General features: G+C 44.9%; 1 protein-coding gene and 1 long non-coding RNA gene across 5 annotated transcripts in view; one reads left to right on the top strand and one right to left on the bottom strand.

Moving 5' to 3' along the window:
- GALNT8 (polypeptide N-acetylgalactosaminyltransferase 8) overlaps positions 1 to 10764 on the bottom strand; it is a 34418-nt gene extending 23654 nt beyond the window's left edge. Inside the window, exons 1-2 of one of the 2 annotated variants that reach the window (XM_084508559.1) lie at positions 10510 to 10758; positions 10050 to 10341 (exon numbers count right to left, since the gene is read on the bottom strand). In XM_084508559.1, the coding sequence (XP_084364685.1) occupies positions 10050 to 10242 (193 nt within the window). In that variant the 5' untranslated portion in view covers positions 10243 to 10341; positions 10510 to 10758. Of the gene's footprint in view, positions 1 to 10049 lie in introns of both variants that reach the window. The other variant, XM_084508560.1, reaches the window with a different exon arrangement.
- The window catches only part of LOC311431342, a 59997-nt gene extending 44812 nt beyond the window's left edge, over positions 1 to 15185 (top strand). For all 3 annotated transcript variants that reach the window (XR_014689360.1, XR_014689361.1, XR_014689362.1), the window contains one exon: positions 13663 to 15185. This is a non-coding gene — a long non-coding RNA (uncharacterized lncRNA). The remainder of the gene's footprint in view (positions 1 to 13662) is intronic.
- Positions 15186 to 18374: the final 3189 nt, after the last annotated feature.

Genomic DNA, 18374 nt, shown 5'->3' with positions numbered 1-18374 from the left:
GAGGGCTACTGAGGTGTCTTCTGTGAGAAGAGTCCAGAAGCCGCCCCGTGTTAGATAAAAGCAAGTTCCAGCTGGCTACAAAAGGGACCCGCCACTGGCCAGAGATGAATCAGTGAGCTCAGCTCAATGATGGTTGCACCTCAGTGAGAACAGATTTAAGAAAGGGAAACTTCTGCACAACAGCAGCTGGGAGAGAGGAGTGAGAAAATGCAAGAGAAAACAACCCTAAAGACATAAAGGTCAGTGAAGAAGGAGGGAGGTCCATAACACTCTCTATACAAAGCATTATGTACTGACTGCAGCCCCCATTCCCCATTCCCCTGCCTTGCTCTGGGGGAGGTTGTAGAAGAGGGTGGATGGGGTGGAAGGTGTTTATAGTTTGGTTTTAGTTATCACTGCTCTGTTATTAGTAGGCAATATATTACATTTATTTCCCCTTTGCTGAGTGTGTTTTGTGCATGATGGTAATCAGTGACTTATCTCTGTGCCCATATCACAACCCATGAGGGTCTTTTTTGATCATATTTTCTCCCCCTGTCCTTCTGAGGAAGTGGAGTGAGAGTGAGCTGCATGGTGGTGCTGAGCTTCCTACCAATATGAAACCACCACCCCATTATAAGTAAGCCAAATGTGTCTCATGGTACGATAGGTGAAGTGATCCATGAAGTTACAGCTAAAATGATATTCACATGAGAGTAGCATCAGACCCTCCCTTCTACATAAGATCATTTTTGAAACATTACATTCCACATATCCTGCATCAGATTCTATACAAACACAGAGCAAGATACACAGTTCAAGAAATCTGGAAGTAGGGAAAATGCATAATTTTTTTAATGAGGTCCAAACCATTTTTATGCAATTATGCTTGGCTTATATTAATGTATTAAGAATCCATAACAAGGTTCTTACCTAAGTCCAGTTGTTTATACCATACTGATTTTGAGGACAAAGACTGTAAATGAACTGTAAATGAACCCTTTGTCATCTCCATTAATAAGCTTACCCAAAGAAGTTGCATTCTGCTCTGTCAGAAACCTTTGAACTAAGCAGATCCTTCTCTGTCAAGATTTCCCTTCGTTTACAATATAGGGCTATGCCATAAAGATAAGGCACAGATAACCTGGGTGAGTCAGGTTACTTAGCAAATATTGGTCTTGAAGACAAATACAATCAACAAACCCTTTGCTGTATCTTTTGAAAAGCATACTGAATGCTTTGACCTCTGCTCCATCAAAAACCTTTGAACTGAGTGGATCCCTAATCTCTCAAGTTTTGCTGGTGCTTTTTTTTTTTTTTTAAAGGGTTTTAGTATTACACTGTGACATAAGGAAAAGGCACAAGTAACCTGTGTGAGTTGAAGCTTTTTACAGTGGGATGACTGTCTTGATGAATGAGGGGTGAGGAGTGAATGTTGTTTAAACTCAGGTAAGGCTTTTGACAACATGTCTTTAAAAACACCCTCATGCAGAAGCTGAGGACATATGCACTAGATAAGTGGATAGCAATGGGCGTTGAACTTACAGGCTCAGAAGGTTGTGTTCAGTGGCAGAAAGTCAAAATGGACACCAGTGTAGTACTATTTAACATGGTTAGATAGTACTAAACATAGATAGTACTATCCCACCTTGACAATGGGGCGGATTGCATACCAGTAAAGACTGCACATGATACCAAAATGGGAAGAGGGGCTGATACATCAGAGAGCCATCCTGCCAGTCAGAGTGATCTGAACAGGATGGAGAAGTGAGCCAAGAAGAGCATCATAAAGTTCAACAAAGCCAAGTGCAAAGAGAATAAATCAGTACTAGCTGAAAAACAGCTTTGTAGAAAAGGATCTGGGGGTCCTGGTGGACAAGTTGAACATGAGCCAGCAAAGTGCCACTGTGGCAAAGAATGTCAATGTTATCCTGGGCTAAATTAGGAAAAGCAGTGACAGCAGGTCAAAGTAGGTGATTCTTCCCTCTACTCGGGACTGATGAGACCACATGTGTAGGGCTGTGTTCAGTACTGGGATTCCCAAAACAAGAGACATGGACACACTGAAACAAATCCTACAAGGAGCCAGTAAGATGACTAAAAAAAATAGAGCATATGTATTACAAGGAGAAGCTAAGAGAGCTGGAGAAGAGAAGGCTTGACTGAATTGATGAATATAAATATTTGATGCAAGGGACTAACAAAGACAAAGTCAGTCTTCTCCTAGTACACAGTGAAAGGACACAATGGTGGGCACAAACTGAAATACATGGAATTCTATTTAAACATTTTTAAAATAGTGTTGGTTTTTTTTGCCTGCTAGAGTGACTGAAAATGAGAATGATTAATCTAGACAGGTTTCCAAGTCTCCTTTCTTGGAAACTACAAACCCTGACTGGACAATGTCCTGGGCAGCCTGCTCTAGCTAATCATGCTTTCAGCCCAGAAATTAAACCAGACCATCTCCAGAGGTGCATTCCAACCTCAATTAATCTGTGGTTCTATGGCTAAGTGTTGAAGTGAAGGCTTCAGTTCAATTCTTTCAAATGGCCCTAAAATCATCTACAAAAATATATGTAACTATTGGTGTCCATAAGAATAAGTGTCAACGATAACATGGCATTATGGGATATTAATGTTTGGGATATGGGATATTAAAGCTGACCAAGCTGTATGTGACACATTCCTCACTAAATTCCAAGGTGCCCCACGTACCATTTGAAACAGCTAGTTTCAGGCTTGATGACTGGGACGTTCTAAATTTCTTCTTCTGTTTTACCTAGCATGAAATCTAGCTGTAATGTGAGGAGACATAGACAACATGACTGTTCAAACAATGGCAGCCAGCATGGTTCTGGCTGCTTTACCCCTCTTACCACTGCCATGAGGTGATAATGTTGTCTATAGGTTTATGCCCAGTGCACATGGCCAATAAGCACACAGAGTTGGAATCCACATAAAGGTCTTTTAATTACATAGTTAATTAAATAATTCTGCAGAATCAGGTGCTTGGCGATCTTTTGCAAAGATCCCACATTTCCATATATTTGCATTTTGGTGTGTGTTTTTGAATATGTTAATGACCCTTAATCACAGAACATTAGGGATTGGAAGGGACTTTGAAAGATCATCTAGTCCAATCCCCCTGCTGGATCAGGAACACCAAAATCATGTCACACAGGAATGCATCCAGGTGGGTTTTGAAAGTCTCCAGAGAAGGAAACTCCAAAATCCCCCTGGGCAGACTATTCCAGTGCTCTGTCACTCTCACTGTAAAAAAGTTTTGTCTCATATTTAAGCGGAACCTCCTACGTTCCAGCTTGCACCCACTGCCCCTTGTCCTATCATTGGGTGTCACCAAGAAGAGCCTGGTTCCTTACTCCTGACACTCACCCTTTACATATTTATAAACATTAATGAGGTCACCCCTCAGTCTCCTCTTCTCCAAGCTAGAGACCCAACTCCCTCAGCCTTTCCTTGTAAGGGAGATGCTTCACTCCCTTAATCGTCCTTGTGGCTCTGCGCTGGACTCTCACAAGCAGTTCCCTGTCCTTGTTGAACTGAGGGGCCCAGAACTGGACACAATATTCTAGATGTGGTCTCACTTGGGCAGAGTAGAGGGGTAGGAGAACCTCTCTCGACCTATTAACCACACCCCTTCTGATACACCCCAGGATGCCATTGGCCTTCTTGGCCACACGGGCACAGTGCTGGCTCATGGTCATCCCGTTGTCCACCTGGACCCCCAGGTCCCTCTCCCATTCACTGCTCTCCAGCAGGGCAGTCCTCAACTTATACTGGTGTCTGGGGTTGTTCTTGCCCAGATGTAGGACTCTACATTTGCCCTCATTATATTTCATTAAATTCTCCCTGACCAAGTCTCCAACCTGTCTAGTCCCACTGGATGGCAGCACAGCCTTCTGGCATGTCAGCCATTCCTCCCAGTTTAGTGTCATCAGTAAACTTACTGGCGACGCACTCCATTCCCTCATTCAAGTCATTGATGAATATATTGAACAACACTGGTCCCAGTACCAACCCTTGAGGGACTCCACTAGATACAGGACTCCAATTCAACTCCATCCCATTAACCACAACCCTCTGGCTTCCTCCCTCCAGCCAGTCTACAGTCCACCTCATTACATGATCATCTAGACCACACTTCCTCAGTTTAGCTGTGAGGATGCTGTGAGAGACAGTGTCAAAGGCTTTACTGAAATCAAGATACACCACATCCACTGCCTTTGCATCATGTATCCACCCGGTTATATCCTCATAAAAGGCTATCAGGTTGGTCCAGCATCACTTCCTCTTGGTGAATCCATGTTGACTGCCCCTAACGACCCTTTTATCCTTGATATGTCTAGAGACAATGCCAAGGATAAGTTGTTCCATCACCTTTCCAGGGATGGATGTGAGGCTGACCAGTCTATAGTTACCCGAGTCCTCCTTCTTGCCCTTTATGAAGACTGGAGTGACATTTGCTTTCCTTCAGTCCTCAGGCACTTCTCCCAGTGCCCGTGACTTACCAAAGATGATGGAGAGTAGTTTAGCAATGACTTCCGCCAGCTCCCGCACATGCATCTCATCAGGACCCATGAACTTACGGATGTCCAGTTTGCTTAATTGGTCCTTAACACAGCCCTCATCAACCAAGGCAAACTCCTCCTTTATTCTGATTTTATCTGAGGTTTCAGGGGTATGGGTCTCCTTAGGAGAGCCTCTGGCATTATAGACAAAGAAGGCATTCATTAACTCTGCCTTCTCTTTATCTTCTGTCTCCAGGGCACTCACCTCATTCATTAGTGGGACTACATTGCCTCTAGTGTTAGTTTTATCCACAATGTGTTTGAAGAAGCCCTTTCTGTTGTCCCAGATGCCTCTTTCATGGTTTAATTCTAAGGAGCCTTTAGCTTTCCTAGTTGCTTCCTTACATTCTCTGACAACAGCCTTATATTCTTCCCAAGTAGCCAGACCCTCCTTCCAAAATCTATAGACTCTCCTTGTCCACTTGAGTTTGCCCAGCAATTCCCTGTTTAACCATGCAGGTCTCATGGTTCTCTTTCCTACTTCCTACCTGTTGGGATGCTCTGTTCTGGAACTTGGAAGAAGCAGTCCTTGAATGCTAACCAGCTGTCTTGGGCTCCTTTTCCTTCAAGTACCTTGTCCCATGGGATTTCCCTATTTCCCCTAGCATATGCTTGAAAAGACCAAAGTCAGCCCTACTGAAGTCCAGGGTTGCAATTCTGCTTGGTACTCTGTTCCTGCCACATGAGATCCCAAACTCCACCATCTCATGGTCACTGCAACCAAGGCTGCCCTCAGTCTTCACCACTTCAATACAATGAAGAAACCTCCTGGACTGCGGATGGATGGCTGAGTAGGCCTTCCAGCAAATGTCAGGGTAGTTAAAAGCCCCCCATGATCACCAGGGCCTGTGATCGCGATGCTGCTATCAGCTGCCTGTAGAAGGCCTCATCAACTTCCTCATCCTGATCTCGTGGCCATTAATAGACACCCACAACCCACAACAGTATCCCCCATGCCGGCCTGCCCCTTAATTCTCACCCACAGACTCTCAACTTCTCATCTGCCCCTGGACAGTACTCAATACAATGTAGTTGCTCTTTCACGTAAAGAGCAACTCTGCCACCTCACTTTGCTGGCCTGTCTTTCCTGAGAAGGACATACCTGTCCATGACCACATTCCAGTCATGTGAGCTGTCCCACCATGTCTCTGTAATTACCACTAGATGATAGTATCCTGACTGAAAATGGATTTCTAACTCCTCCTGCTTATTCCCCATGCTACATGCACTGGTGTACAGACACTTCAGAGAGCAAGCTGAGCATGCCGATTTCACCCTAGGCGGGTGGAAGGTCTACCGGTCTTCACCACTGCTAGAGCACTGCCCCACTGGTGCAAGCCCAGCTACAACCCTCTCCTCCTTTGGATCTTCTTTAAAGCTTTCCAAATGAGCCCTGCTAATTCCTGTCCCGGAACTCTTTTGCCCCTGTGAGATAAACCTTTCCCATGTATTCTTGCCAGGCCTGGTGTCTTATAAAACCAGCCATTATCAAAGAACCCAAAGGCCTGCCTGTAGCACCAGTCACACAGACAACCATTTATGGACTGGATCCTTCTATTCCGTCCCACATCATCACCCCGGAACGGAAGGAGGGAAGAGAAAATGACTTGTGCTCCAGACTCTTTCACCAACTGTCCTAAGGCCTTAAAAATCTTTTTTCATTCCCCTCAGATGACAGGATGCAGATTCCTCCCCACCTATCTGGAAAATCAGTAGCAGGTTGTAGTCTGTTGAGCACACCAGGTTGGGGAGTGTCCTGGTGATATCCCTGAGCCGGGCTCCAGGTAGACTGCAGGCTTCCCTTCAGTGAGGGTCAACTTTGCATATCAGGCCCTCCGTTCCTCTCAGAAGGGAGTCTTCTACTACAATTACCCTTCTTTCTTTCTTTTTGGAGGCAGTCTTGAGGCGTGGTGTCAACTGCCTGTTCCTGTGTGACCTTGTAGGCAGGCCTTTCACCACATCCTTGCCTATCTCTCCTTCAAGATCCAGGGCCTACAGACTTATTGTGGAGGGACACCTGGGGAAGCGAGGTAGGGAGAGAGGGGGGTTACCTGCAGCGCTGAACTGGGACTCGCTTCCAACCCTCCTTGTCTTCTTGGTTCCCTCCCTCTGTCTGACAGTGACAGCATAGGGGCTTCATCACCCTCTGGGGGGCATCCCCCCGGCACCCTTCTCTCTGTCACACCAGGGAGTTACTCCCCCAGTCAATCTCCTGGTCACACGCCCTGATGCTCCTTAGTCTTTCTACCTCCTCCTTGAGCTCAGCCACCATGGTGAGCGGACCTTCCACCTGAGAACAGGTCTCCCCGCTGCTCTGCTCCCCTGGCAGTGGCAGGCTCAGGCACTCCCTGCAGCTGGAGACCTGAGCAGCCACGTCTCTGGGCAGGCCCTCTGTCTGGGTCACCACAGCCTTTTTGGAGAGAGCTCTCTGCCTAGTGGACACCATGGTAGCTGGATGATCTCACAGACTGCCAAAAAGTTGGTGCTGAGCCCTGCGCCCTGCCGCACCAGTGGCACACCAGTGCGCACCGCGCCACTGCCAGCCCCTCCCTGCTCGCAGTGTACACCTGCAGCCATTGCCCTCATCACTGGGCGGAGGTGCAGCTGCTGTTGCCCTGGCAGCATCTGCTCCCTGTCAGCCTCTCCCTGAGAGCCAGCGGGTACAACCTGGTCACACTGCTGTCCCAGGCCTCCCCTGGTGAAGCAAGGGCCTGAGGTACCCCTGTAACGCAATGTTGGGCGCTGTGGCTGCAGCGACTCCAAGGTGGCCGGTGCCGACTACTCAAATAATGTATGGCAGTTATTAATGTATGCCCTGTAATGGACAAAAGGTTACCATAGGTCAGTCTGGAATCTTCCTTTAGTTGTTTTCCTCCTTCCTGTTTTCTAGCTTTCATCTCTTCTCTCTCGTACTTCTGCTTGCTAAAGGCTACCAGTTTCCCTGTATTTTCCAAGGTTTCCTTGTTTTCTTCAGCTTAAGACTACAATGAGATTCAAATTAAATTAAAAAAAAAAAAAAAAAAAAAAAAAAAAAAAAAAAAAGTAGGAAATCAAAAGCAGTCCAAACAAAATAGAGATCTGAAATCTTCAGCCCTGAATTGTGTGAAATTGACAAGGTTTTGGTAGTGGAGGAGGCTATAAGGGAAGCTTCTGTGACAAGACCAGGAGCTGACACCATGTCATCTGGTTCTAGCTGGCTCTGAAAGGGGCCTGCTACTGCCCAAAGATCAGCAAATAAATGCTGGTTGCACCTCAGTGAAAGCATAGTTAATAAAAGGAAAAACGCTGCAGAGCAGCAGCTGGGAGAGAGGAGTGAGAAAATTTGGGAGAAACAACTCTGGAGACTCCCAAGGTCAGTGAGGAAGGAGAGGGAGGAGGTGCCTGGAGAAGATGCTTATGGTTCGAAGTTCTCCTGCGGCCTGTAGAAAGGCCCCTGGTGGAGCAGGCTGTCCCCCTGCAGCCCATGGGTCCCACATGGAGCAGATCTCCACGCTGCAGCCCGTGGAGGAGCCCCTGGTGGAGCAGGTGGATGTGGCCTGGAGGAGGCCGCGGCCCATGGAGAGCCCCCGCAGGAGCAGGCCCTGGGCTGGAGCTGCAGCCTGTGGAGAGGAGCCCACACAGGAGCAGAATCACACAGAATCACAGAACCATCATGATCTAGGTTGGAAGAGACCTCCAAAATCACCTAGTCCAACCTCTGACCTAACACTAACCAGTCCTCCACTAAACCATATCACTAAGCTCAACATCTAAACATCTTTTAAAGACCTCCAGGGATGGTGATTCCACCACTTCCCTGGGCAGCCCATTCCAATGCCTAACAACCCTCTCAGCTAAGAAGTTTTTCCTAATATCCAACCTAAAACACCCCTGGTGCAACTTTAGCCCATTCCCCCTCATCCTGTCACCAGGCACGTGGAAGAATAAACCAACCCCCACCTCGCTACAGCCTCCTTTAATGTACCTATAGAGAGCGATAAGGTTGCCCTTGAGCCTCCTTTTCTCCGGGCTGAACAATCCCAGATACCTCAGCTGCTCCTCATAAGACTTGTTCTCCAGGCCCCTCACCAGCTTCGTCGCCCTTCTCTGGACACGCTCAAGCACCTCGATGTCCTTCTTGTAGCGAGGGGCCCAAAACTGAACACAGTACTCGAGGTGCGGCCTCACCAGAGCCGAGTACAGGGGGACGATCACCTCCCTAGCCCTGCTGGTCACACTGTTTCTGATACAAGCCAGGATGCCGTTGGCCTTCTTGGCCACCTGAGCACACTGCTGGCTCATATTCAGCCGACTATCAGCCAATACTCCCAGGTCCTTCTCTGCCAGGCAGCTTTCCAACCACTCATCTCCCAGCCTGTAGCGCTGCTTGGGGTTGTTGTGCCCCAGGTGCATGACCTGGCACTTGCAGGGGGCTGGGGGGACCCGCCACCCGTGGGGCACCCATGCTGGAGCAGTTTGCTCCTGGGGGACGGACCCCGTGGTATGGACGCATATTGGAGCAGTTATTGAAGAGCTGCTGCCTGTGGGAAGCCCACACAGGATCATTTTGAGATAGATGGCCTCCAGTGGGATCCCACATTGGAGCAGAAGAGAGTGACCATGAAGGAAAAGTGGATACAAAGTATCAGGGACTGACCGCAGCCCCCTTTCCCCATTTCCCTGTACCACTCAGGCGGATGAGGGAGAAGAGGATGGATGAGAGTTGTTTTTTTGTTTGCTTTTAGTTTCTTACTGTTGTTGGTAGGCAATACATTAATCTCCCTTTTGCTGAGTGTGTTTTGCCCATGACGGTAATTAGTGAGTTATCTCACTGTTCTTGTCTTGATTCATGAGCTTTTTCCTTCCTTGTCTTTCCGAGGTGGAGTGAGAGCAGCTGAGTGGGCACATAGAAGCCAGACAAACTTAACCTACTACAAGCTGTCATTCAGATGGCTCTGTTGTGCCCACCTCCCAGCAGTCCAACAACAAATATCTGAAAACACAGTTCTTCAAAATTCACAAACTGTTCTGTGAGAAAGAAGAGGCCATCATCAATTAATATCCCTCATGTATAAGTACATCAGCTGGGATGCTGTTGGTCTTGTACTGTAATACTGTAAGCGAGGAATAACCCTGACCACAAATTTTAGCAAATGCTGCTTTGAAATATACTCCAATTTACCAGGTGATGTAAAGTTCATCTTCCTGGTTCGTCACTTGAGATTAGTATACTGGTACAATTGCTTTATAACTGATTAACACTTCAGGGCAAGAAGCTGTCTAATATGCAAAAATAAAGAACACAGTGATGACTGTGAAAGACTTTAATGTGTTGCATGTAAATTGAGAAGCTATCACATCTTTTTCAAGACTGCAAGAAAGAAAAATTTAAACGTCCAGGGAAATCCAGGTAAATATTATCTATGTTACCTATTTTTCTGTCCTTCAGAAAATCTAGCTACCTAACTCTAACAAAGTTAAGCAGCATAGCATTTTACTTACATAGGTTATAAATGTTCCAGTCCAAACGATCTAGTCTCTCAAGGATGAGATTTCCATTTAGAGATCGAGGATTAACTTCCAAAGAATCATGTCTTCCCTGTCTTTGATCTTGCAGTAAGTGCACAAGATAACACACAAAACCTGCATTCATGATTAACAGTGCAACTTTATGCGGTCTTCTCCATGGTGCCATTGTAAGTGTAGAGAAACTCTGCGTTCTGCTGGTGGAAGTTTGTACCTGGTTCTGGGTCTGCACCGAGTCTTCCTCTTAGATTTCCTGTTTCAAATGCCTCTAAGTCAAATAGAAACAAGGACTGCTCAGAAGTAATTAACCAATTCTAATGAGTCACAGAACTGATAATAATAAAGTACAGCTTAAGGGTGTTCTCTCGTTCATGCTGTTATGCAACTGTACACATAATCACTGTCAGAGAGAGAATGCAGTTCACTAAGTGCTTACCAGAAAGGATGCTGTCCGAACAGGGCTGTTGCATATATGTCAAAGTCTGTCGTGCAACAAAGCACATGATCACACAAGGAAGTCTGGAAAAAAATATGAGCCACTTCAATATTTCCTCGTCGTTATCAGCTAGAAATGTTGCATATTATATGTAATTAAAGAACGCTATGAGATTAGCATGTGTACACCTGGATGGCATACAACTTCTCCAGTTGAATTTTTTCATAGGTAGCCAATTCACCAAAAAATAGATGATTTTCAGCAGAGGAATCAGTTCAGGACATTAGCTCTAGCTTGCTCTCTTCTTTACAGAAAAAAAAAAAAAAAGCAATAATCCTCTGAGATCCATCAGAAATGCAAGCAGCTGCTTTTGTGACTGTCTTCCAAGCAAGGAAAGGTGACCGACTCCATGTGAACAGAACAGGCAAACAGGGTGTGGCGTGGCAGTTGGCACAGCAGCTGGCACAGGCAGGGTGAGCAGGGAAGGTGCTGAACCTAGGCCAGCCCAACCAGGTAGAGATGGTATCCACCCAGCAGAAGGCAATGGCCTCTTGGATTTTGGCACCCACCACATCCAATGCAGCCTCTTAGACAGAGCTGGGGGGGAAACACGCTGCCACCCAGGTGTCAGGCTGCCAAGTGTGCCCTTCTCTTATGTCAGTACAGGATGGCAGCAGTGAGCATATCTGTGGGAGGCGTGGCCAGGTTGAAGAACTGCTTTGCCAGGTGGCAGAGCTTTGGGAGGAGGTGGGCAGACTGAGGAGCATCAGGAAGTCAGAGAATGAGATTGACTGGTAGGGTAGAGCTCTGCTTTCCCTGAGACAGGCTCCTCAGGCAGCCACTACACAAGAAATTAAGTTTCCCATATCCCCTCACCACCAGGCAGAGGAAGGGGATCTAAGAGACAGGGGGAAGTCAAATGCAGGTTCCTGTTCGGCACAGCAGGTGAACCCCCCTGCTGCATATGTCACCTTCCCAGGTTCCCCTACGCAACAGTTATGAGGCTCTGGAACTGGGAACTGGATGGGCAGGCAAGTGATGTGGACAAAGGTCCATCCACGTTAGGGAAGTTGCCCAGGGAAAGTCAACATATGCCCAACACCACAACAACTCCCATGAAGAAATAGTCATAGGGGATTCCCTTCTGAAGGTAACAGAGGGCCCAATTTGTTGTCCGGACCCAACCCATAGGGATAGGGAACTCTGCTGACTCCCTGGGGCTCGGGTAAGAGACATCACTGGGAAAGTCACTCGCTTGGTACGGCCCTCTGATTATTACCCCGTATTGCTTATTTCATGTTGGCAGTGATGAGATAGCAAAGAAAAGTCTAGCAGTGATCAAAAGGGACTTCTGGGCTTTGGGTCTTTTGGTTGAAATATCAGATGCACAGGTAATATTTTCCTCTATCCTTCCAGTAGTCGGGATCAATACTGAAAGGCAGACCCAGAAGATGTGTTTCTGAGGCTGGTGCCACCGATGCAGTTTTGGGTTTCTTGAGCATGGGAGGATCTACGTGACACCGAGCATACTGGCTCCTGATAGGGAGCACCTTTCTCAGAGGGGAAAAAATGATTTTTGCCCAGGAGTTAGCAGGATAGGGCTTTAAACTAGATTTGAAGGGGGAAAGGGACAAAAACAGGCCCCTCCAGCGATAAACTGTGGGACTGCATGCCAAAAAATTGAGGGACTGTGTGCTAGTAAGATCCTTCAGTCTGCCCCATGAGGAGCTGGGTCCAGTGAAGCAGATCTTAAACGTTTCTATATAAATGCACAAAGCATGAGAAAAAAAAAAGCAAGAGGAGCTAGAAGCCTTGGCCCCATCCCAGAGCTACAACGTTGCTGGCATAAGCAAGACACAGTGGGAAGAAGCCTATGACTGGTGTGTTTTGATGGATGGTTACAGGCTCTTCAGAAGGGAAAGGCAGGGCAGGTGAGGCAGGGGGATGGCACTCAATATAAGGTGGACCTCAATATAAACTGGACCGTACAGAGCTTACAGTTTGCGACAGTGGGGTTGAGAGACTCTGGATAAGGAACAAGGGACATGAAAATAAAGGGGTCCATCAGTGCTGGTTGGCTTTTAAGCACCACCTCCTAAGAGCATAGGAACAGACAATTCCAAAATGTTGGAAGTCAACATGGAGACACAGAAGGCTGGCTTGGATGAGCAGAGATCTTCTTCATGAGCTTAGGCAGAAAAAGAAAGTGGATGGCCACTGGAAACGAGGTTGGGCGACATGGTGTACTGGGTCTGGCTGGAATGTTAACTTTCCCTGCAGCAGCCCATACAGTGCTGTGCTCTGCACTTGTAGCTAGAACAGCAGTGGTATCACACCAGTGTTGTGTCTACTGTTGAGCAGTGCTGGCACAGCATCACAACTCTCTCTAACCCTGCTAGGGGGTGGGTAAAAAGTGAGAAGAGAAATATCACCAGGGTAGCTGACCTAAACCAACCAAAGGGATATTCCATACCATCTGATGTCACACTCAGCAATAAAAGGTGGAAAAAGGAAGAAGAGGAGAGGGGTGGGCTCCTGTTGCGAAAATGTCTGTCCTCCCGAACAACGGCTACGTGCGTTGAGGCCCTGCTTCAAGGACATGGTCAAGCATCGGTCATTTGTGGGAAGTAGAGAGTAATTCCTTTCCTCTGCACTTCCATACAGCCTTTACTTTTTTTTTTCCCCCTTTACCTCTCATTTTTCCCCTTTCCCTTTTTCCCTTTAGTTAAATTGTTTAATTACTAGTAATCTTTCCTTAATAATTATTTTCCCTTTCATTAAATTATCCTTATCTCAACCCATGAGTTGTTCTTTCCTTTACTTCTTCCCCTCCTCTTCTAAGGAGGGGGAGTGAGAGAGCGGTTGTGGTGGAGTTCAGCTGCCTAGCAAGGTAAAACCACCACACGTGGGAGGACTACGGGGATGCTGCTTACCTTTGTAGAGAGAGAGAATCCAGACAGCCAAAGCTCAATTAGAGCTAAAACTGGCCAGCAGTGTGGGGGGACAATAAAAAAAAAGCTTTTTAAAGTATGGTAGTGGGAAAAGGAGGACCAGAGCAAACATTGGTCCGATACTTGGTGAGGATGGTCACCTAAACAGGGCCATATACAAAGCAGAGACATTTAATGCATTTTTCACCTCTGTCTTCAACAGGAGTGATGGGCCCTGGGACCCCAGCTGCCCTGAGTTGGAGGAGCATGACTGTGAAAATGATAAACTCCCAGTTAACCCCAGACTTGTGCGGGATTTGCTGCTCCATCTGGATGCATATAAGTCCATGGGGCCTGATGGAATTCATCTCAGAGTACTCAGAGAGCTGTCTGATGTCACCACAGGACTCCTCTCAATTATTTTTCAATGGTCTTGGGAATCCAGAGAGGTCCCAGTTGACTGGAAGCCCGCAAATGCAGTCCCAGTTTTCAAGAAGGGCAAGAAAGAAGATCCTGGCAATTATAGGCCTGTCGGTCTCACTTTGGTGCCTAGTAAAATTATGGAGGAGATTATTCTGGGAGTTACTGAAAAACACCTGAAGGACAACACAGTCATTGGTCAGAGCCAACATGGGTTCACTAGGGGAAGGTTATGTCTAACAAACTTAATTTCCTTTTACAAGATTACCCAACTAGTTGACCAAAGGAAGCCAATCAATCTAATCTTTCTGGTTTTCAGCAAAGCTTTCAATACTGTCTCTCACAGTGTCCTTCAGGACAAAATGACAAGAATGCAGTTAGATAAAAGCATAATAAGATGGGTGAACAATTGGCTGGTGGGTCAGGCTCAGAGGGTTCTTGTAAACGGGGTTACATCAGGCTGGCGGTCAGTCACTAATGGGGTTCCCACTTCAATACTCTTCAGTGTTTTCATAAACAATTTGGATGAAGAAGTTTGCTTTAGCAAGTTCATGGATGATACCAAATTGGGTGGAGCTGTTGACTCCATCAAGGATGATGAGGCCTTGCAGAGAGATCTGCACAAATTAGAGAGCTTGGCAATCAGCAACAATATGGAGTTTAATAAGAGCAAGTGCTGGATTCTACACCTGGGAAGTGGCAACCCTGGATATATGGACAGACTTTAGGAACCCAGGACTTGGACTCAATGATCCTTGTAGGTCTCTTCCAACTCAGATATTATATAATTCTATGAGCTACTTTGAGTCCATCCATTGGCTGAAAACAGCTTGTTTCAGGTCTAGAAAACTTCCCAGAAGTCTCTCAATGTCCTGGAGCAGTGAGCTGTCATAGTTTCTAAGATCTGATGTAACAGTGTGGGACAGGAAAGATTTTTCCATATGTCTTTGGAAAGCCATCAATAACTACTGCTTTTCTACAAGAACTTTGCTACCACTAGACAGCCTCTGCAGCCTCAGAGAGCACCATTTTGCATGTTACATTTGAATTACATGGCTGAATTAGCTGGAGAACGCCTAGCTAGTAAGCTCACCTTCATATTCAGACTGCATAATGATAACATTCATAACAGCAAATTATATCTTTCCATATAAATGTTAAAGTGTGTGCTAATATATTTCTATTGGTTGGTTTATTTGATTTTCCTTATTTAATTTTAAACAGTGTAATGACACTTTACAAACCTACTTCCTTTAAATTAGGCACTGAAATTGTTTTCAATTGGATTAGAGGTTGATATTACATCATTTACCTAGTTGCACTGTATACATTGCATTATTTCATCTTTTATATCATTCTACACACTCTCTACGTATATATGTGCTATACAGCACTCTTATCTAAACAAACTGCACATTCCATTCCCCAGACTACTTACCAGTGAGTTTTTCTTCAGCAAAACCACCAGAATTTCTCTCCAGTACAACAGAGTAGAAATCCCACCATAATCTTTTACAGGTCCCATACCAATATGGTGTTAAAAAATTCCTTATTTACCAGTACTTGCATCAACCACTTCCTAGTTTATCACAAAACGTAAGAACTGAGTCATACATCCTTCTGTGTACTTCAAACATAAGAAGGTAATTCTGTATCATGGAGCGTAAGTCTCCTTTCATTCAATAAATATAATTTAAATACTATGTAGAAAAACACTTTGTACCTTTTCTATATTTTTCAGCTCTTCAAAGACAGTATCTTTGCACTACTTCAAGAACACCTACAAAATAAGTGAAGTTCCTATTGGAATTGGGTTCTCACACCACTCGGACACTTCTGGAAATATTAAAATTCTGTTAAAAGGAAGAGGTTATAAGCGTCTGACTTACGTAAGGCTTTAGGATACATACAACAGCACAGTAATGCAGGAATGTGAAACTGGGGAAGAAAAAGCAGGGCTATTTCAAAAGTCCTGAACAAGTTGAGTCACACTTAGCCAAAGGAGCTCTATTTTGATTCTTCTGTTGCCTCTGAACTATCAATGGGGTATTGCTGTTAAAAATGCAACTGCTCACATGTAGAATGTAATTACTTTCAAACTCACAAAACTATGGGGAAGAAAACAGTGAGGGATAAAGGACAAACAGTTCCAAGAAGCTACGGAGTTTGTTTCCTGGTTGAGGTTTTTAACTCTTTACAGTTCTGTCACAAAGGACACTACTCAGCACTAATTACCGTTGTCCATCAAATGGTGTTCCATGTTGTATTTGTGAGAAATAGGCACGATTTCAAGTTCTCTGACACCATAGTCCTCCAACGGCCAGGAAAAAACTGCATTAAGCCAAAAATCAGCGAGGCGTTACTTCTCTAAGCCCCCACACTATCAATGGATACACTTATCACGGTATTTGGTTTACAAGCCTTAAGGTTCTCCAGCATTTAAATATGCATTTAAATCCATATTAGCATTGAAACTTCCATCAGTATGAATCACATTTTCCTCTCAGAAGGAAGACATGTAGAAGTTCTGCTGACAAGGTGATTGAACACTGCCAGGATTCACTCATTTTGTAATTAAAATAGAGGATATTACCATGTGTGTTCTCCATATGTTCTGTACTCAATGAAGTTCTTTTATCTAGTGGCTTCTTCCCCCCACCCCCAATTATCTGTATTTGTCCACCCAGGTTTTAAAGCAGCACTCAAAATCTGATAGTTACTCAAAATTGATGTGGTTAGTCTCAGTAAGCAAAAATTGAGCAATATTGTTTCCAGCATACTCCCAACTCCCAGTTCCTCAGAGCTGATCCAAAACTTTTAGCTACTTTTATGAAGGAATCTTTCAACTGAAATAGAAATGTTTGGGTGCCCAAGATTTCCTTAACTTCCCCATCTCTGGTGTATTTTTCTCCCTCCAGGCAGAGGAAGAAATAGTGGCACAGGGAGATGAACAACAGAACACAAATACAGCCATGATAAACCTTGTCCAAAAAATTTTATTTCCTATTTTTCTAACTGCTTTGCAGAAGACATTAATCTGTCTCCTCCCTTCCTCCTTGTAGGTCATATTTTCTTTTATTACATCAGAAAATGTGAAGTATATATTTAAAATAAATAAAAAGCAAACACACCCTCTTTCACACACACACACAGAATCACAAATCAGAAAACTTTGAAGGAATGTATTTAAGGTCATTTCAATCAGTCTTATCGGCCCCCCAAAGATACCTACTGGCCAAGAGAGTTACAGTGAAGGTGGGAAACCTACAAAAGCATTTGCAAAGCAGTAGCACTGACTACTGGCTGATGAAATTCTAATCAAGGCACTGGCAACACAAGGGGTAAACCAACAAACATGTATTGCTATGTGCTCTCTTCAAATGGGCACTCAGCTGAGCTCTATGCCCTACTCCAACTCAGAATTCCAGCAACAAAATCCTTGGAATCTAAATGAGATTCCCTAGGGACAACGAGAAAGACTTAATTTCCAGTTTCTAGTTTTCACCGAAAATCAAACAGGCTTTGCCCCTTCACGTTAGAAAACTCTCTGCAGTCTTAGAAGATCAGCTGTGATTTATGGTTTTTGATTTATATAAAAGCCAAAATAGAAATGTGTGTCAAAACAGGCCTAAGAAAGAAAAAATAAATAAATAGAGACACACAGGAAGAGAGCACTACCTTCATTCAGAACTTTCTTCAAAAGGTCTCATTTCTTTATTATAAAAATTTCAGTGTTACCAATGATGTAAGCTCTTTCAGGAAAGAATGTTGTTTAGAGTAACTTTCATGCTATAACTAGCCATTAAAGGATAGAAGGAAGCCACAGCAGGATGCTGTCCACTAAATTCTCAGCTCTCCCACCAGATTTCCTTTGTTTTTTAGTGTCCTTTATCTTCTGCCTCCATACCTCAGGAAGGCTGCAATAACATTGCCACAGATTACTTGTACATACAGAACTTCTAATTATTTTAAATACAGCAGTTCTTTGATCTCCTATTTCCATATAGAACTGATCTATTCTAGTACCTTTGCTGGACTACACATCACTTACGGAGATAGAACAGAAGAGGTGAGAAAAAAGAAGCAGATGGGAACATTTAATTCTATACAAGTCACCTGTTCCAACGTGAAGCACTACACTGTAATTTAAGAGTTACCACATTTTCTGCATAAATACACGTGCAATTAGCAGCAAATCCAAACAGAATCTTTATTGCTTAGGAGACATAGTCTCTAAGGAAATCTTAAGTCCAAATCTTTACAGGCTAGAAAAATGGACCCAGGTGAACCTCATGAAATACAAGGACAAGTGCAAAGTCCTGCACCTGTGTTGGAGCAATCCCCAGTATCGGTACAGATGGGGCGCTAATTTGATTGGGAGTAGCCGTGCCAGGAACAGCGGGACACTGGCTGGTGGAAATTTGGACACGAGCCAACAGTGTGCACTTGCAGTTCAGAAGGCAAATCACACCTCGGGCTGCACAATCAGAAGTGTTGCCAGCAGGTTGAAGGTCA

The sequence above is a fragment of the Aythya ferina genome, assembly GCF_964211825.1.
Source record: "Aythya ferina genome assembly, chromosome: 1".
In the NCBI taxonomy this organism is placed as follows: Eukaryota; Metazoa; Chordata; class Aves; order Anseriformes; family Anatidae; genus Aythya; species Aythya ferina.
This window is presented reverse-complemented; position numbering and strand designations above follow the sequence as displayed.